Here is a 21858-nt window from a genome sequence, read left to right on the forward strand (position 1 = left end):
TGCATGGAAGGAGGCATGAGCTCACTTATGGGCTCTCCCTAGGCTGGCAGAGGGAGTGTAGCACCCAGGATTACATAGATAATTGGCACTGGGTGAAAAAATGTTTCAAAATCGTGGGATAAAATACAAAATAAAAATAAATAAAAAACAAGAGCAAAGAGACAGAACCTCCATGAATCCACACCTACTGTAGAGATGAGTGACACTGTCACTGTGTCCTTAATGACATTCTGACTGTGATTACACTTAACTACATACTGAGGGTTCATTTGAGTGTTGAAATCGGATCCATTTTGATTGCAATCAGTGTGTGTGTGAACTGTGAAGCCACTAGGCACGTTTTAATCTAAATAAGATAGTAAGGAAATAACAGCACTTGCACTGCACCGGTAGTTACAGTATGACTCGTCTTAGAACAAACTCTTATGTCTTTGTGTAAGCAGTGGTGTAAAGTAACTAAGTACATTTACTCAAGTACTGTACTTAGCACAGTTTTGAGGTATTTCCAATTTTCAATACTTTTACTTCTACTCCACTACATTTCAGAGGCAAATATCTACAAGCTCACAATGCGTCACGATGCGATGCATTGTGAGCTTGTAGATCTGCTAATTATAAAATATATATATATACATTTGAAACTTGAAACAATGAGTACTTTAAAGGTAGGGTAAGTGATTTGCAATTATTCAAATAATTGCAAAATGGGTCTATGTTCTGATAGTGCTTGTTACTATATGTCCTGTCCATACAGTATAGACGGATTTCCGCGCGACGTCATCACAGAGCAGAATGCGCAATCTGAGCATGCCTGGGGGAAAGGCGCGTTCGAAAATACAGCCCTGAGCGGCAGTGAGCGCACTGGCCAATACAAACTAATAGGCGAGTGTGCTCCGGTGCGTAATTTCCAAACGCACCCAAAGGCTTCCCCCCGCAGCTGCGCGGTCATATTCCTCTCATGTTTACTAACAGGAAACCCGTCTATAAGGAGTCTCCATGTCTCTCCAGCTCTTTATAAAACAGAAAATGCATTTTCGTTTCAGTTTCAGTTTCATTTACAATTTGATCCAATCAGGATAGAGAACTCAATCAGGATATAGATTAAACAAGTGAAATTGGAAGTGATGACACTAAGAAATTAGCAGGCAAAATTGGAACTGGAACACTATAAAAATGAAGATTAAAAATGGGTACTTCCTCCTGATTGGCTGAGATTTTGACACCTACCGAAAAATGTATTTTCTGTTTATTAAAGAGCTGGAGAGACGGGGAGACTCCTGTTACTGAACAAACACTCTATAGCAATGATTACTATCAGAATATAGTGTTTTAACCTTTTAACAAAATACTTTTTGTTTTAACCCAAAAATAGCATTTACCCTACCTTTAAGTACATTTTTATACCAATACTTTTGTACTTTTACTGAAGTAAATTTTGAATTTCTGACTTTTACATGTAACAGAGTATTTCTACATGGCAGTATTGATACTTTTACTTAAGTAAAAATGCTTAGTACTTTTTTCCACCACTGTGTGTAAGATAGCATTGCGCCCTGATTGCACCAGACCCCACCTCATAAATTAAGACCAAGACGCCCACGATCATGTGTGTGGAAATAATCTATGATTATGAAAGATAATTGTGGATTATTATTAATGATATAGTAATGTACTTTGTCATCTGTCCTGTTGGAGAATACATGTCCCTTTAAGTTGAGTCTAGCAGGCCATATTAGACCCCCTGGTGAGGTAGCTGCTTCAAAGGGCCCCTTGCATACCAAGCGGGGGAAGGTTGTGAGATAAGAAACAATAGGTGGACAGGGCAGAAGGCCAGAGCTAGCCGGCCCTTGTGTGATGTGTAACAAGAGACAGGACCAAGCGCAAAGCCTTGTGGGTAACCAGAACGTCCTGTTGCTTAAAGATCTGCCCTAAAGGCGGACCTTATGTGTAAAGTTGATATAATAGCTTGTCTTGGGAGAAAGCTTTTAGATTCGATGAGCTGTGCTAGGATATGGGACCTAGTACAGGTTGCTAACAACTTGGCGAGAGAATGGATGGACTAAAGTAAGTGAGAATTAACTATGTAACGATTATAACTCTGATGTGTTCATAATGGGATGAGGATTCACGTCATTTAATATTGTTGTTCTCTGTGTTTTGTTTTCTTACAGGTTTAATAACCTAACCGGTCTGTCTAAGTGATGTAACTAACGTCTGTTTATACCTAGCCTGACGCTGACTTAATGAACCAGCGCCAGGTCTATCTGTAACTGACCATGTAACTTATGTATTCGATTTATGTATTATGTGTGCTTTAGTGAATAAATATCTAAAAGACAACTGATTTGAGTGATTAGCTTAGAACACCAACCTCTCTCGAACCCTTTCAATGGGTCTAGCGATTGTAGCTTAGCTGCATCAAACGCAGAAAGTGCGATTTGCTACAAAATTGAACAGTTATTAAACTTTAGAGTCTCTTATATAAGAGACATCTATCAGTTTTAAGTTTAATTACAAGTTATTAAACTTTAGTAGTCTCCGGAGGAGACTTTTCTACTAAGTTTAAGCGGCCTTTAATAAGGCCTTTGTGTTATACAGAGGTATAACACAGTACTAGTTTGTCTGAGAGGGACAACTAGGTATAAGTATAATTACAAAGTCATTAACAAAGTTTAAGTGTTACACAGTAATCAACCACTAGTGTGTCTGAGAGGGACAACTAGTTGTGTGTATTGGTTACATAGTCATTAAACAGAGATTAAATGTCACAGAGTAATTAAACAATTATAAACCCGTGGTAGCCTTGGTAAACTCTAAGAAAGTATTTGGCCATAGAAGCGGATGAACCTTGAGAAAAGGTCCCGTGGTAGCTTCTGTAATTCTAGGAAAGAGAGAGGCCTTGGAAGCGGATGTTATGCATGTTATATAAAGAATAACAAACTCCTATAGCCATAGGAATGAAGACGCACGGTCTCTTTAAGATGAGACGTGAGTTGTAATAATAGGTTAATAGCACTAACACTGGAGTAATGAACTAGTGGTAGAGTGAAAATCAGCAACTGAAGGGAGTCGTCAGATCCACGGAGGCGAAGGGGACAAACGGAGCAGCTTGCGGCCTACAAAGAGGACCGAGGCATTGAGACTGTACGTGCTTACGAGGAACCTCCGGGAGAGAGACTATCACTATCAGGTTGCTATGAAACAAAGCCCCACAGTTTGTGAAAACCGTGGAGAAAAGAGACTGTAGATTGTGAAACGCTGCGTGCTAAGAATAAGGAGCTGAGGGAGAAGCTAGAAGCTAACCACAGGTTATGTAGCTAGGCTACCGTTAAAAGTTTGATTAGCGTACCAATAAGGGGGTTTAGAAAGCTAACAGTCCTGAGAGCTACTCTTAGTGTCGCTAGCTCACAGTGCTAACAGATCTATTGTCTAGCATAAAGTGCTAGCTGCTAGCTAACTGCCACTGCCACTGTTGGGTGGTGGGGGAGTAAAATTAGCATTGTCTTGTAAGCTAACCGCCAAATTCTAACACGCCTTGAGAGGTGGTAGTTAGGTTTGGTTAATAATCTAATCATAGATGCTTGCTTTAAGCTGATTAGACAAACTTTAAAATAGTATTCATGGTTTAACTAGGCTTTATGAGAGACCAGACACTGCAATATAGCTAAAAATTAGACTAAGAGACAGATTATGAGGTGATCTTATAATTGGGAGTTAAAGGCCATTGTTTACTGATAAAGGGTGGGGGAGGTTTTCTACCACTAGTGTAATACCATGTTCAACCAGACTTTATGATAGACTAAAACTGTGAGCAACTAGATGATTAGTTACGATAGCAGTGGATTAAGTCATCATTGTGGGTTAAATGCTATTATTTACTTTGGTAGAGCTAAATAAATCCTGCCAGTATTGATTAACAAAATAACTAAATGTGAATAGACCATTAACAGGCTTCTTGCATAGAATGCTACAGGGTGGGTGCTATTACAGGTTAAACACAGTGTTAATTAATTATTGTTGTTATGAGCTAAAGGCTGAACAACACTACTACTTGCTAAAAGAACTGACGATTGCTTTCACAGCCTATTGAATTAAGACTAACTAAAAAGGCCTACCTAAAGCCTATAGCCAAGCAGGAGAGGTTAAAAAGGGGAACATGGCAGAGTTAAGGAAAAGGTTGAGAGCAGCACAGTCAGAATTGGAGGTGGAAGAAATAGCGGCAGACTATCGGAGCAATAGGCCACCGCTTGATGAATATGGCTCAGAAGAGCTCCCAAAGTGTATGGCAGCTCAGGCAGTCTTGATGGAAAAAGCTCAGTATATGGCCAATATCCTTCGTGATCTACCGACAGAAGAGATAAGTCCAGCGTTACATTGGTTCAGGGACGAATGTTTTAAAGTACTCGAAATGACTTTAAATTCTGTGCGAAGAGCCCGTCGTCCTGCCGACAAATCTGAGATACGCAACATAAAAGAGGCCTGTAAGCAGGTCTGGGTTGAGGCGGAACATGCGATCCAGGAAGAATATGGGTCCCGCTTCACACAGCCCGAATTGTGTGAATCCCCTGCTGTGAGGGAAGAGCAAATGACCTCCCCCACAGAGATAGCAGCAAAGCCGGTTGTGCCTGGAGAGGGGGTTGGAATCACCAGTCCTACAGATGAGCCGGTCGTAAAGGACAGAGCAGCTGGAGGAGGTGAGGATGTCACCAGTCCTACAGATAAGCCGGTCGCTGCAAAGGGGGGTCGGAATGTCACACCTACAGCCGGATCAACTGGGCCAGCAGTGCTCAGAGTCCCAGATGGCATCACTACTGCACCAGGAGACGACGCTGAGAAGGTTCCAGAGGGAGCCGTGCTAGGAGCCGACATCGCAGATGAGCAGGCGGCCAGCAGAGCAGTCTCGATGGACAACGCGGCGGAGGGAGTGCCATCAGAGGTCGAACCAGGCGTTGCTGTTCCTGCAGACGAAGCTGCGAACGCAGAGACCCCACTCTACGCTGCAGAGGGAGGTGAGAAAGTTACTCCCACTGTGCAAGCGGCTGAACCAGAAGCTGCTACTGCTCCAGAAGACGACGCTGAGAAGGTTCCAGAGGGAGTCAACGTCGCAGAGGAGTCGGCGGCCGAGGAGGGAGTGCCATCGGAGGTCGAACCAGCTCCTGGAGACAAGGCCACGGGTGACGTGGTGGTCGAGGCGGAGGCGTCAATCGTGACAGTCACGGAGGAGGACCCACTCAACGCAGAGGGATACCATCCACCAGAGGCCGCAGGAGAGGCGCCGGCGAGAGCATCAGAGGACGTCGCCACCGAACCATTCAATGCAGAGGGGTGCCAGCCACTGGATGTTGCTACTGGAGAAGCTGCACCAGGAGAGGCACCGTCGGAGGTGTCAGCCACAACAGCTGTCATGGAGGACCGTCCAGAGGGTGCCGCTACGACGGACGTCAACACCAGCCCACTCAAGATGGAGGGGAAGCACACCACTACGCCAGGGCGGAGAGCCATGGCCAGTCAGCCGGGAGGTCCCTTGAAGCCTGCGGCTAACAAAGGTGGCAGGCGACCAGCTAAAAGCGTCCTGGTGGCATCCGAGAAGGGCGGCGTTCGCCCCAAGCCTGCGTGTCACAAAGGTGGCAGGCGAGCAGCTAAAAGCAGACTGGTGGCGTTCGAGAAGGGCGGCGTTTACCCCAAGCCCGGCAGGCCTGGGAGCAGGCGACAAGCCAAATCCGCGTGTCACAAAGGTGGCAGGCCTGGGAGCAGGCGACAAGCCAAAGGCAGACCAGAGTCTGTCCGAGATCGGGGGCTGGGCGCCAACCCAGCAACCCCAAAACCACTCAGAAGGAAGTCTGAGTGGGTGTGGCCTGACATGCGAGCGCCCGCTCGGAAAAAGAGAGGCAGGGTGCTACGTCAGGTCACTTCAGTTCTTACCGCCAGGATCCAGGCAGAGAGAATGCTTCGTCCTGGTGGGGCTGGAATAATTAGAAAAAAGAAGGTGAAGATAAAAGATAAGCCTTCTTCACCCTCTGCGGAGGAAAGCAAAGTCCCACGCTCTTTCTTGGCAGCGGCCAAGAAAAGCCCGCAGCTGGGTGCTGCTGGAAAAGCAGTCCCACTGGCGGTTGGTGGTGCCAGCGACGTGACACTGGCGAACGAACTGACACTTGCGCTGCCACCCTCAAAGTAAGGGAGCAGTGCGGACGAGAAGCGAAAAGACGCCATGCGAGGTGTCTAAAAAATCGAAATGTCTTATTTGAGCGACTGTTTACATAGGAATTTCGAAATACATTTTGTAAATGAATGTATCATTTCTAGGATTTACAATATTACCACAGAAGAAATAACTTAACGCATAATGAAATGTATTAAGCTACTTGTAACTTCCAAAACGTCCAAAATGCAAACAATGGTTGGAAAGTTCTTCCGCCCAACAAAATGTATTCTTTACTGATGTTTGACTCATGATCTGAGTAACCAAACCGTTTGAATTATTATTTGTTGATTGTATAAGAAGCATTTTTGTATGTGTGCTTGAAGTTTAAGTTAAGGTTTCTTAAGGTGAAATTGTAGATCAACTATTTTAATAATCTTTTAACCCTTTTGCCCAAATTGCAATGTCAGTTACCATGGCAAAATGCCCTAAAATAGGACATTGACTTAGTGGTAGGAGAGAAGAAAAGACAAGACACGTGGGTGTCAAACAAATGGGCCCTGGAGGGTTCATGCGTAAATGTAGATAATAACTACAATTAAAGTTAATTTGTCCTGGGATTTAGGAAAAATCTCAGGGATAAACTAGTGCAAAAGAATTGTTGCTAAAATAAATTGGTCATGATTTACTGTGAAGTAAAGTCAATTTGAGATCAAATATTAGCCACAATGTCCAAAAAGTATTTCAAACAAATTGAACATTCAGTTGAACTGTTAATTGTTTCAGTGTATGGGTTTGGAGCCACTTAGAGACAATGTGTGAGCCATACTAAACAATTGTTTTACCGAGCCGTTATCTAAAGAGCCAAAAAGCTCACGAGGAATGTTTTGTGTGTGTCCTGGATCCTAGATCAGACACACAGGTGGCAGGTGTGGAAATAATCTATGATTATGAAAGATAATTGTGGATTATTATTAATGATATAGTAATGTACTTTGTCATCTGTCCTGTTGGAGAATACATGTCCCTTTAAGTTGAGTCTAGCAGGCCATATTAGACCCCCTGGTGAGGTAGCTGCTTCAAAGGGCCCCTTGCATACCAAGCGGGGGAAGGTTGTGAGATAAGAAACAATAGGTGGACAGGGCAGAAGGCCAGAGCTAGCCGGCCCTTGTGTGATGTGTAACAAGAGACAGGACCAAGCGCAAAGCCTTGTGGGTAACCAGAACGTCCTGTTGCTTAAAGATCTGCCCTAAAGGCGGACCTTATGTGTAAAGTTGATATAATAGCTTGTCTTGGGAGAAAGCTTTTAGATTCGATGAGCTGTGCTAGGATATGGGACCTAGTACAGGTTGCTAACAACTTGGCGAGAGAATGGATGGACTAAAGTAAGTGAGAATTAACTATGTAACGATTATAACTCTGATGTGTTCATAATGGGATGAGGATTCACGTCATTTAATATTGTTGTTCTCTGTGTTTTGTTTTCTTACAGGTTTAATAACCTAACCGGTCTGTCTAAGTGATGTAACTAACGTCTGTTTATACCTAGCCTGACGCTGACTTAATGAACCAGCGCCAGGTCTATCTGTAACTGACCATGTAACTTATGTATTCGATTTATGTATTATTTGTGATTTAGTGAATAAATATCTAAAAGACAACTGATTTGAGTGATTAGCTTAGAACACCAACCTCTCTCGAACCCTTTCAATGGGTCTAGCGATTGTAGCTTAGCTGCATCAAACGCAGAAAGTGCGATTTGCTACAAAATTGAACAATGTGGTAATTATACAACGTGAGCGCTGGGCATGAGAATTACAACATGTTACAGCATGTTGGAAAATAGCAATGATGCTGCTAGCTGGGAGACGGGGCACTCAAATCACTACAGCTTCAAGTACACACTTGTTCCTTACTTAACTTTTAGCTGTTTTAAAATGTTACGCTTCGTATGGTCCTGTTAATATGAACCTTTCAGTGCTATGTTTAAGAGATGCATCATTATCCTTCATGAGGGGATTATAAGCCAAGCGATTTAAAATCTGATGAAGGTTATTTGCATCTGGGGATTTTTACTGCGTTCCGTACAACCCTCATGTTATATTTACTAATATGAAATATGTAGGCTTTAATGTATCATTCATACTGTAGGGATGAAAGTTAAACCTACTATGACATGAACAGACATTTCTTAAAGAACCCCAGAGGCCTTGAGCATCTACTGTAGAATGAATTTTATCTCAGTAACTGAACATCATAGTGCACGCACGCACATTAAAGCATCCCTTTGGTGTGTGTACGTACATACAATACATACTGTACATACAGTACATACGTATATACGCATGTATGTGAAACACCCATTCTTGAGAATTATGACAAAAAAAATAAAAATACTCTTCAATTATGCCGGGAAAATATATTTTAAAAGATCAAAGTATTGACTATTAAATCATGAAATGGGCCAATCTCGCACAGTTGTTTTTTTAGATGTCAATTCCATAAGATGGCATATCTGACGGAGTTGACAAAATGTAGTTTTTTCATTCCACAGCGCAGTCGTAGTGAGTAGCCAATGCATTGGCCATTAAGCCATTAAGTTGCTTAGAGTTCTATTAATGCTAATAGAATTACACATTTGAAAACATATGTTATGTTTAGTTCGGGTTTAGAAGGACTGACGGAGTTGACATGTTATGGTTGGGACAGAGCTTCCGCAGCTTTCTCGCCTTTTTTAAACCAGGAAGTGAGACAGAGGACCTTAGAATGAAGCTAAAACCTGTTTATTAAATTATGTTTTTGTACAAATCTGACCAACTATCTTGGACACAGCAACAAATATGATATTAATAGTACAGTCTTACATTTTATCAATACACATGGTTAGTTTTTTTTAATGCTTTTAACAATAAATGTTTTTATTTATTTTTTTATTTTTTTATTGTGAATCCTTGTCTGGCTGAGATGTGTATACACACGTATTGTACATACATACATAGATCAATGTACTGTGTGTGTGTGTGTCTGTACAGCAGTTCTGCTACGGGAACATGAAACAAGCTTTGCATTTATTAAACGCAGTAATCGCTCCAAATCTGATTATGCATCAATTATGATAGCAAACAATTCCATTTGTTTTCATGAATGCATAATTAGGAGGCTTTCATTCATAAACAAACCCACATCAGTGAGAGCCAAGACTCTGATTCTGCAGGATCTCAGACTATAATGGGGGTCCATGGCCTAATGCTGCATGGGGCAAACTGGGGGTCCTTGAAATTAAGCCATGCATTCACAGTGTGTCCTTTATTTTCAAGCTCCCAACATGAGCCACGCTTCAATGGAGAATAACACTTTGTGACATGTGTGGCTCAGTGTCACTACATTCTGCATAATGTGCTGTGACATAATCCTCTCTGTCGGGTGGAAACCTTGTATGTCTAGAACTGTTACTTTTCAGGAAATGGAAAAGGGTTTTTCATTGATTCAATATTAACTAGACCATACCCATCGGGGGATATGAGCACCCAAAGTGTGCAGTTTGGGTTATGCGCTATATGCATGCACAGACAGTATGCGCATACACGGCCGCGGACCCGAGCGAACAGACAGACACCCACGGCTGCAGATGATCATGTTGCCATGTCCGCTTATCATAAGCGACTTGGGCTCTTTTCTTTTGGACTTGTTTTCATAGACCTGGTTGCTTGTTTCTCTCACGCAACCTGGCAACCCTGTAAAATGCGTTCATCCCATCGGGCTTGCGCAGTAACGGCGCAAACTGCAGTCGTGGAGTTAGACAGTGTTTCCATAAAAGGCTAATAAACAGCTTGAATTTGGGTAAAGTGAAAAACAGGCTTCCACACGGTGGGCATTTGCTAATGATGAATGGCCAAGTTCAAGTGCAGAGCAATTGATTCAGCCACTGAGGAGAACCAAGCACAGACTGACATTCCTTAAATTATATGTAGGATAAGTAGGATAAAACCCACAGACAGAGTTTTACGTTTTTCTCAATCTACAAGCTCATAATTTGTTGAGCTTTTGAACAGCCGTATAGCTACAACAATGTATAGCTTGTTGTAGGGTAACCGCCTTCCATTCCGACATCTCACTACTCCGACTAGTGGCTTCCGCGTGCGGTTAGGGTTAGTATAGGGTTCGTTAATGTCGGAAAGGCGACATGTTGTTTTGAATTTGGAATTGAATTAGTTTGATTACAACTGTATGTATCATTATTTCAGTTAATTTGTGTTTCAATTTAATGCTTTCATTTTGAAGGTGTTGGCCAATAGATTTGACACAGGTGAATTTATTTTAAGTCACCAGTGACAGATTCAGTTCAGTAGGCACCTGGGTTAGAGTCAGACATTACCATCGAGATTGCTGTTGAATAAAATGCCACCAACCTATACATTCTTGGACACCCGGTGCCGCAGTGAGTTGTTTGTTTGTTTGTTTGTGTGTTTGTTTGCTTCTAGTCCAGGCAAACGTTTCACATCAAAAGTTTGTAACATAATGTGTTTCACCATACCTCATTTCTATGAGGTGTCCAGAACAACGTACTAAAAGTCCTAAAGAAATCTTAATTAAATATGTTTAATTGGCATCAATCCAAAACGGCCGCCAATTATTGTCAAAAAGCCATTCTTTTCTTCATATGGTATGGGAATGTCCGGGGATTATGGAGTTCTGGGGAAATGTGTTGGGGACAGACTTAATGGCAGTACAACTGCCAATGGACCCATTTGTACATCTTTTGAATGATGACTCTAAACTGTCTCTTACTGGCAAGTCAGAGACAGCCAAAAAGATTATAGTCCAACGCTGGAAACCTCCACATGACTTATCCAAAACACACTGGCTAAGGAGATTCTTGGACATTGCCTATCTAGAACTGTCGTCGGACAGGATTAACCATGCTCAACAGAGCACAATTTCACTGTGGACAAACCTGATCAGATCAGATCTGAAAGATCTGTTGACACGATGATGCTGTGGATGTGTTGTGTGCATGTGTGGAAGGAGGGCGGGGTGGGAAGGGATGGGGTGATGAAGAGTGGGAAAAGGATGGGGGATACTGAGTTCAATTATGATGGTTCTGTACTTGAAACGCATATTTGTTTATATATGTAAAAATCAATACAAAAAATGTCCAATTTTCATTTGTCTGAGATTGCAATTTACTTCCAAATATTGTGAGGTGAGGAATTCAGAAAGAAAATATCCCCAAAAAAACATTTTAGCCATTTTTGAACCAATATCAGAGAACTACAAGCTGTGACAAATCGCCACTACAACCCTTGTACGACAAAGCGGTGCATTCATTTATGAAAAAAAGGTGAAATTATGGAGATACAAGTTTTCTGCCTGACAGTGATGATAAAGTAGTGTGACATACAGTATGAGCTCTCTAGTGGATATCACTGTCACTCTGGGGATGTTCTGGGTGCCTCCATATGTCACTTTCTATGACAGCTGTCATTTCATCGCTACTCATCCTCTCACCTTAGAGGTGAGAGGAGACGACAGTGTCTGGAATTGATGCTCACTCAAATTGACCTCCGGAATCACGGAATAATCTCATTCCAGCTCTCATTAACTGTGTGTGTGTGTGTGTGTGTGTGTGTGTGTGTGTGTGTGTGTGTGTGTGTGTGTGTGTGTGTGTGTGTGTGTGTGTGTGTGTGTGTGTGTGTGTGTGTGTGTGTGTGTGTGTGTGTGTGTGTGTGTGTGCGCGTGTGCGTGTGTGTGTTCAGAGGGCGCTGTTTTTTCTTTTTTATGGACAATGGGTTCCCAGATTGTAACTCATTACATCATTAAATCACACATTGTTTTTGTTTGGTCAATAAATAATAGAAGACTCCAATGACATCAACCGTTTCTTTCCTTTTTCCCCCAGAACAAGAGTCTGAAAAACAAGCTCATGTCGGGGAACAAACTTTGTGACGCGTACGCAGAAGAGGTAAGAGCCCACAATGAAAAATATGACAATATTTGTGTCATCACTGTTGTTTAGTGCATGTGTAGCAGAGTAGCCCTGCCTGAAGCCTAATCACTCCCTTTTGGCTGAGCATTAGATGTTTGGTTTCCTATGCAGGTTTAAAGATTCCTTGTGAAATAACAACAATGACTACTTCCGCATTCATCAAATATTTGAAGGCACCTATTCTTTCAATTATACTCACTTGATTGAGACCCGTATATCATGAGAATAGATCAGTCATGATTAATCGCAATAAGTCATGCATTATGCACATCCACAATAAATAAAAACATTGAGATAAATGATTGATTTAACAATAATGTTACCTCAGGAATATAGGCAAATGACAATCGCTTCTGATCTCTATGCGTTGTGAGCTTGTAGATCTGCTATTTTCAAAACATGTTTATACACTTTAGACTTAATGATAACTTTCAAAAGGGAACATTCTAAAGTACTTTTACTTTTGGTACTTTAAGTATATTTTGATGCTAATACTTTTTTTTTACTTTTACTCAAGTAGATTTAGATTACCGGACTTTTACTTGTAACAGAGTATTTCTGCATTGCAGTATTGATACTTTTATACTGTAAAACATTTGAGTACTTTTTCCACCCCTGGTCACAACCAATAGAATGCACTTTCAACTTGGCATCCCAATCTACAAGCTGCCATCCCCCGGTCGGCTATTTTTTGCTACTTTTGCTCAACGCTGTCATATTGTATGAAGAAGTAGGACATCAATTTGCAGGGGGGGGAAAAAACTTAAAAGTTTAAATATGAAGATATAAGGTCTATACCTAACAGTCATTGTATATACAAGAAGACATTGTTCATTGAACGCTCTGACAGTACCCATTTACTGTACAGTGACCAAGTCTTTTATGACTGTCAAGTACCTTGATTTATACGCACAGCTGCAGGACAGTCATAATGGGATATATACCTGACAACATTTATCTTCATAGCACAGACACCCCCAACCTACCTCCAGCCAGGACAATGTGGACATAATAGTGTGCGTCCGTGTGTGTGTGTGTGTTTGTGTGTGTGTGCGTGCATGTGAGGGTGGGGGATGAGAGTATAAACATTCACATTTCTAGACATTATTAACTCATTCAATCCGGGGACACATCTATTGTCATTTTTAGATTTCTTTGGCTATTCAAAAATAGCAGATCTACAAGCTCATAGCTTGTAGATCTGCTATTTTTAATGAAAAAAAAATATTTTGTTCCATGAATCCACAGAAGCAAAGATTTGAGTTACAAATGTTCGCTTTAAAAAATACACATATTCAAAGATTTGCACAAATGTTCACGATTTTTCAAAAATAGCAGATCTACAAGCTCATAGCGCGGCACTCGGTGCCGTGCTATGAGCTTGTATATCTGCTATTTTTGAATAGCCAAAGAAATCTAAAAATGACACAGATGCGTTCCCGGTCTCAATGGGTTAATGTGTGTATATATACAGTCTGTACAGTTCATTTAAATCGTGCAATGTTGCCTTAGTGAAGATAGATGGTGATTTTATTCACGTGTTTGTGTATTTATCACGCGCTGGGATAATTGTAATGACCCACTTGACATTGTTTTCACACTGACAACATTCTGCCACAGTCTGTCATCATGGATCATGGATTTTGCAACAACAGTGTGTCAGTATAGCATGGTTTAAGACTGGGAGCTGGGAGCTAGTGGGGGACAAAGTACTGAACCCCAGAACTTAAAGTAGTTATTGTTTAGCAGTGTATCAGTAGCATGGTTTAAAGGGATAGTTCACCCCAAAAAAAACTCTATCGATTAGTACCCCCATGGAGACTTGAATTCATGAATATTTGTTTTATTTTTGTCGAATTTCTAAGCCAATTATTTGATGGTAGGCAGTGGTTTCGGTAGGAGACACAAAGGAGACTCTATGTGTCTCCTACCGGAACTGCTGCCGGTCATCAAATTATTGGTTTGGAATGCGACAAAAACAAAACAATATTCAAGTCTCCATGGGGTGACTAATTGCTAGGAAAAAAAGTAATTTTGGGGGTGAACTATCCCTTTAAGACTGAATGCTGGGTAGATATAGCGCTACACCTCAGCAATCTCCCAGCGGTCTTAACACGTTGCCCGTCTGATACAATCAGCCACTACGACCTACTTACCTACTTACTGACTGCATATACTGGCATGCTAATGGAAAACACAGCATTAAAACTTCACAATCAAATAATTAAATGAATACAAGATAATTAATTATAATACTCTTTGTAATGACATGTCGATTAGAGTATTGTTCTGATGCAATCAACGTAACCTATCACAATACCTAATACATCGTTTTGCCCAAATGCCACATGATCACGTAATATTTTCCAAGGCTGCTGTGATCATCCATTGTCAGACAGTGACAAATTAATTATACAAGAATTATGAATAAATCAATTGAACAATAAAACCCAGCAAAGAATGAGTGTCATAGGCCATTATTAATCATAATGTATTATGAGGAGGGAAAGGGAAGTTAATTCAGCTTAAATGAGCCTTTAGCTGTGTGTTTGCCATAGCAGCAGTCTCACAGACACACGTATCAATTGTACTGGGGAAGGGATGCAGGGGCAACAACACACAACAAAACAAACACACAACAATCAAAATACACAATTAAAATAACGTAGCCTACAGTAGTTTTCAGGCCGAGACCCCCCAAAATAATCATAATTGAACTGGGGACAACCCACTCTGACAAGCACTTGTCAATTATTAAAATGTTAAATTGTCAGTTTGGCTCTTTCTAACGTAATATTTGACAAGTTTGCCATTGGTATTAAAAAGGTCTTAAAAGTCATTAAATTGTCACTTTACAAATGTGCAGATATACCCTGTATACACTTATATATACTGTATGTTGATTTGTTTACTGTTGAGTGAGAAAAAAACGTTGCACATTAAGCTAATCCTCTGGGGACCCCCTAAAAAATATATTTCCGGTCCCGACCCCCAGTTTAGGACCCCCTGTTGTACGGTACACCGTACAACAATGGAAGCATGAAGCCACCCTGGGAGAGAACAGTCTCAAGGTGTTTACTCATGACAAGCAGAGCTAAGTAGAGACCATCACCATGGTAACGGGACCGTGGGGGATTTCAAAGTAAAACCACTCGCTGCATGACGTTTAAAACTTGGTGACTACTAACCGGATCAAGGTCTCTCAGGGCCTTGGGGCTACACCAAATCAAAGGGCCCCCTCAACATTAATCGCACAACATAGGTTGCGTTTGTGCGCCCGGCGAATGCACATGTGTGTGTGTTCAGTATACCACCGCAAGCACCATCGACATTTTTTTTTTTTGGGTGGGGGGGATTAAAATAAATAGATCAAATAAAAGATAATACATTTAAGTAATTGTAATAAAGTAATTGAAAAAAGGGTCTCCTCATGCATTAGAAGGACAACATCAATCACCAGAACCAGGGACGGTGTTTTCGATGAATCTATCATGGTTAAAATGGAGTTACAATGGGTTTGTATTAGAAGGGGGCGTGTCTGATAAAATGAATATCAATATCTAAATACTGAATGAAGCAACTTAAAAACTGTCTGGGGTGTGTCACACAGGGTCCTGCAGGCTGCAGGCCGTGGGGCTTCAGCCCCCCTGAGCTCCATGGTTGATGATGTTTTAAACTTTAAACACACAGGATCACTAACTGTAACCCTACAGGATGTTTTAACTCGAGCCAGTGGCACCGGAGCCTGTTTAATTAAAGGACACTGTGTCCCCCCACTATTCAGTCCAGCCAAAAAAAAAAAAAAGTTATTTTTTTTATTTTTTTTAATAAATAATAAAATCTGTCCAGTCCCCCGCACCTCGCGACCACCGCGAGCGCGAGGCGAACCGAATTAACCGAAATAACCGCATTATCCCCCCCAAAAATCAACAAACTCACCCGAAATAACCGCAAAATTTTCGTGGGCGTGCATGTGTCCCGGACGGGTCCCCCCACGTCATATGCCGTTCCGGCGCCCCTGACTCTAGCCCTACGTCGCTCCTAAACAATGTGTATTTAAAGTGAAACACTGGGGAGCTAGGATTCAAATAGAGGTGCAACAGTTAAAGGTAGGGTAAGTGGTTTTCTTTGGTTAAAATAAGCTCTATATATAAGCTCTATATTCTGATATGCTATAGAGTGTTTGTTCAGTAAAAGGAGTCTCCTTGTCTCTCCAGCTCTTTATTAAACAGAAAATGCATTTTCGTTTCAGTTTCAGTTTCATTTCCAATTTTATCCAATCAGGATAGAGAACTCAATCAGGATATAGATTAAACAAGTGAAATTGGAAGTGATGACACTAAGAAATTAGCAGGCAAAATTGGAACTGGAACACTATAAAAATGAAGCTTAAAAATGGGTACTTTCTCCTGATTGGCTGAGATTTTGACACCTACCGGAAAATGCAATTTCTGTTTATTAAAGAGCTGGAGAGACGGGGAGACATCTGTTACTGAACAAACACTCTATAGCAATGATTAATATCAGAATATAGTGCTTTAACCTTTTAACAAAATACTTTTTGTTTTAACCAAAAAATATCACTTACCCTACCTTTAACTCATCGATTTAATCAATTAGTAGATGGCAATTTACCGCTATTTTTTGCACGACACTGTTCTACAACTAAGTATAAAATAGGGCTACAAACATGAACATGATGATATATATCATATATATATATATATATATATATATATATATATATATATATATATACACACACACACACACACACACACACACACACACACACACACACACACACACACACACACACACACACACACACACACACATATGGGAAATGCACTGTATTGTATTAGAAATATATGTGTACGTATGTGATGTGCAATCTCTCACCTCAGTTGAATGCACATTGACGATCCTTTAAGTACACCCGGCAGTGCTTTCTATAAATTGTCTCAGCATGGTGTTCAGCCACTGTAAACCCGGGAAACACTTTTACTTGTCCTTGGAATGAAATACACCCAAGGTCTAGTGATCATCCATATACCTTCCAGTGATTCTCAACCCTTTTCATTTCAAGGATATGCATTAGTTATGTCGGCAGACTTTTTTTTCTTCATCTCTGCATGGGATCCCGATCTACACTGTAAACTCCTCAGCGTTTATTTCACTTTGAGAGATATATTATTGTACAAATAGAAGCACCATGTGTACACACTCAGAGTTACAGACCTGTATAACGTATAAAGACCGGGAACGCATCTCTGTCATTTTTTGATTTCTTTGGCTATTCAGAAATAGCAGATCTACAAGCTTGAGTGCCGCGCTATAAGCTTGTAGATCTGCTATTTTCTTTTTTTATCTTGAAAATGTCAAATCTTTAAATATATATATTTTTAAAAGCGAACATGTTTTAACTCAAATCTTTGCTTCTGGGGATTCTACAAATTATTTCTAAATAAAAAAAAAACATTCAAAATAAACATTAAAAAATATGAAAACATATTTTGCTATAATATCAGTGGTTCTCAAACCTTTTCATGTGAAGGACCATCCAAAATTATATCTATTTGGCCGCGGACCCCCATCTCAAATTATTTTGTTACAGGGACCCCCTTAGAAGCAAAGATTTGAATTACAAATGTTCGCTCTAAAATACATATGTATATTCAAAGATTTGCACACATTTTCACATTTCTTCCAAAAATATCTGATCTACAGGCTCGTAGCGCGGCATGTGCCTTCTCCTCCTCGTCATGAGCGCCCATACCCTAGGTGGGGTTGGCGAAAGGGCCTACTCTGTATGGAGTTTGGATGTTCTCCTTGTGTCTCCCAGGGTAGTTAATACCCTCACAAAAACATGTAGTAATCCTGATTGCTATACTGCGTCCCCCATGACAGCCGGGGTGATGGAGGGGAAGGGAACTGGTTGGAATAACATGTTCCTTCCACGCGCTACGTCCAACCGGGGAAACTCCCCCCTGTCAGGTGACAAGAAGGTCAGTTGGCTCTCGTGCATTGAAGGAGGCATGAGCTCGGCTCTGGGCTCCCTAGGCTGGCGGGGGGAGTGTAGCGCCCAGGATCACTTTGATAATTGGCACCGAGTGAAAAAGGGTTACAAACATGTGGGATACAAAAAATTATAGAAAAAAGAAAAGAAAAACTGTGTTCTAAAAGGTTGGACGGACATAAAGGGGAATTATTGCCTGCAAAGTTGGCCGTGCAAACACAACATTAACATTTTAATAATTGACCAGGTTGAGGCACACAGTGGCTGCCTCCCCTTTATAGCGGATCAAAGCACCTCTGCACACAAATAGCAGCAGCAGCAGTATGTAGGAGACAATCTGTAAAGGCCACGCAGACTCATGTTATTATATTATTATTATAATTATTATAATTACATACTGTAGCTCCACCCCCGCTGAATCCTGCAGAACTGTTTACCATAATAACTACCTTCAAACTAAGCTGTTTCAAATAAAAGTCAAAGGACTTTTATTTTAAAATCTTAGCACAAAAGAAACACATTATAATAAGGACATTTGAATAAAATTAAAATAGTTAATTCAGTTCAGTTCAGTTCAGTTAAGAAATAGAAAATAAGAGAACGTTTAAATAATACAGACACATGAGAGACTAAAATTACAGTTGCAGCACAAAACATCATAAAAATGAACCAGACAGACAGACAGACAGACAGACAGACAGACAGACAGACAGACAGACAGACAGACAGTTTAAATCACAACAAATTATCTCCAGACACTTTACAATTCAATGCAATTCAAAGGAGCTATATATTATTAACTGTTTTTTTTATTAAGACATGCTAATAACATTCCTTAGGGCTGTACCACACATGGACAAATGACATCATCAACTCGACGGGAGTGGTCCCTATTGAGTGAAAGATGAACTATTTATAAAACTAGATAAAGTGCTCCTCGGAGCACAGGTCTCCGCCAGGTCAAGTACGGTATTGTGGCCTCCTGGTGGCGCTATAATATGCCAATGTGAAAAGGGTGCCATTTATTCTTAGGCATTTCATGGCAATCGGACACTGCATTCATGATTTGAGGCATTTTGTTCCGAAAATGTGTGTTGCCTAATTAGACCTGCTGGTGGCGCTATAACAGGCCATTGTGAAAAAGGGTAGCATTTCTTCCTCGGCCTAGAGGGAATGTGCGTGTGAAATTTCACGGCAATCGCAAGCTTCGTTCGTGATTTGAGGCATTGTGTTCAAAACGTACCAATCCTGCAAACTTTTGGAATCCAACCTTAGCCAATTAAGGCGTATTTGGCTCATTAGCCAGGGATCCTTTTAAAGGTAGCAGCTCTGTTTATAAGTGCAGCAGGTCTATGTCAGAGGTCTACTCAGTACAGACAGTGCAGGGAACACAATGGTTGGTAATCCTTAGTGCAAAGGCAGAGACCCAACATTCCCTCATGAACAAACACTTGCTGACGGTGGGAAGGAAAAACCTTGAACGGGGCGAAAAAGAAAAAAAAAACAAGCTCAAACAGCACCTGGTTCTAGGTGGGCGGCCATCTGCCCTGACCGGCTGGGTTGAGCGAGAGAGGGGGGAGGAGAGAGGAAGAAAGGGGGGGAGAGAGGGAGACGTAATATACACAGCAATAATAACAAGAATAACAGCTACTGTATGAAGGCAGCAGAAAACAGAGAAGTCTTCTGCTTTTGATTTAAAAGACCAGAGAGAGTTGTAGCAGAGTCTGCATTTTTTCCCTCCCATATCTGGGAGTTTGTTCCAGATATGTGGCGCATAAAAACTGAATGTTGCCTCTCCATGTTTACTCCTGATGCTGGGTTTAGAAAGCACGTTTGGGTACATGTCAGTGTTGATTTTGACAGCACATTTTGAATTTGTTTAAATTTTGATTTTTGAATCAAATTTCATTTTGTTTTAGTCATCTGAAATGTTTTAGTTTTAGTCTAATTTTAGTCTACTAAATATCATACGATTATAGTCAACTAAATCTACAGTTGATTTAGTCGACTAAAATGTATTTTGGTGGGGCCTTGATGGCGTCGTAATGGCTGATTTTACACTTGGTTGCATGCTGAAAATAGCCGATCTACAAGCTCACAACTTGTGAGCTTGTAGATCGGCTATTTTCAGAGCGCAACACCCGAGCGCAACCAAGCATAAAAGTTCTACTGGATCGTTTCTCCACTCGTCCCTCCCTAACATTTTAGTCTAGCTTTTATTTGTTGACGAAATTGTCAATATATTTACTCTTAGTTTTAGTCATCATAGCTTAGTTCTTATTTAGTTTTTGTCAGTGAAGAAAGGTAGTCGACGAACACTTTTCGTCATAGTTTTAGTCGACGAAATCAACACTGGTACATGTATGTCTGGATGTTTGCACATTTCTATTTTTGGTTTTCTACAGCTGAAAAGGTTTGGGAAACACTTGTCTATCAGACATGCAAACCCTGCGTGTTGAAAAATGACTTTTTTAAAGGGGTCTTGACCATTATGTGACGAGGTGGCAGTGACAAGGTGTTGGATTTGCATGTGTAGAATTATAATCACACAATGAGACACAATGAGATGCAGTAGACCCTGCTGTGAGGCTGTGAGGCTCCATTTGATTTCAATAGACCAGCTGTAATTTCATATAAAAGTCCTGTGAGCCTGTAGCTTCTGAATCATTCGCTGGTGCACGGGCTTGAACGTGTCGTAGAAGCTTTGTTGACTGCAAATGAATTTAATTTGGGTCACATTTAACATAATGACCTGTGCACAGCCAAACAGACTTAATGATCCCAGATCAAATATATGGTGTGTCCACTGTGAGGTTTAAAGCTACATCAATATTTATTTAACCTTGTAGAGTTTTATGAAGTGCCCCAGGATTTAATTTGTGAATTCACTTTACATGGAGCGAGTGATGGCCGTCATGGGACATTAAAACACTCTGGTAAAGCGAGTAACAAGATAAAGAATCTCATAAAAAGGAAAAAGTGCCTGTAAACACAACGTTATTAACGTGCTGTGGTGTGACTCATCATAAATAGATCATATTTCATGTTACATTTTAAATGGAAATGACAGCCCCTCAACGATAACTACAATAACTACACACCCAGTGTGACATATGCGGTGTCTTTCATGAGTTTATTTTGCTCCCTTATTACTGACTCACCACTGCCTTATGCTGTCTTATTACGACTCCCTTACTTCCTTGGCTTTCATAAAAGTGGCGTCATAAATAAATAAATAATACAAATGTGGGTGCATGGTTGCATTAGTGCTTGCGTGCACAAGTTTGAGTTGGCGTGTTGGGGGGTGTGTGTGTGTGTGTGTGTGTGTGTGTGTGTGTGTGTGTGTGTGTGTGTGTGTGTGTGTGTGTGTGTGTGTGTGTGTGTGTGTGTGTGTGTGTGTGTGTGTGTGTGTGTGTGTGTGTGTGTGTGTGTGTGTGTGTGGGTGGATGTTGGCAGTGGTGGAAAAAGTACTCACATGTTTTACTTAAGTACAAGTATCAATACTGCAATGTACAGTAGAAATGCTCCGTTACAAGTGTACTTGCGTAAAAGTACAAACGTATTGGTATCAAAATGTACTTAAGTACTCACAAAGTACTCATTTAGTATAGGCAGAATGTCCCATTTCACAAGTTTTCAAATGTATGTATGAAATGTATAAAAAATCCTTTGAAAATAGCAGATCCACAAGCTCACAATGCGTCGCATCGCGAC

The 21858-nt window shown here is 40.9% G+C and overlaps 1 protein-coding gene across 1 annotated transcript in view; it reads left to right on the top strand.

The window, feature by feature from the left end:
- Positions 1–21858, top strand: part of LOC311042678 (leucine zipper protein 2-like) — a gene marked incomplete at both ends in the record, with an annotated part of 240311 nt that overhangs the window by 188468 nt on the left and 29985 nt on the right. The window contains one exon of the mRNA XM_084053573.1: positions 12039–12101. Within this exon, the coding sequence (XP_083909699.1) occupies positions 12039–12101 (63 nt within the window). The remainder of the gene's footprint in view (positions 1–12038; positions 12102–21858) is intronic.

Source organism: Gymnoscopelus microlampas (assembly GCF_963454915.1).
Source record: "Gymnoscopelus microlampas genome assembly, chromosome: 1".
Taxonomy (NCBI): domain Eukaryota; kingdom Metazoa; phylum Chordata; class Actinopteri; order Myctophiformes; family Myctophidae; genus Gymnoscopelus; species Gymnoscopelus microlampas.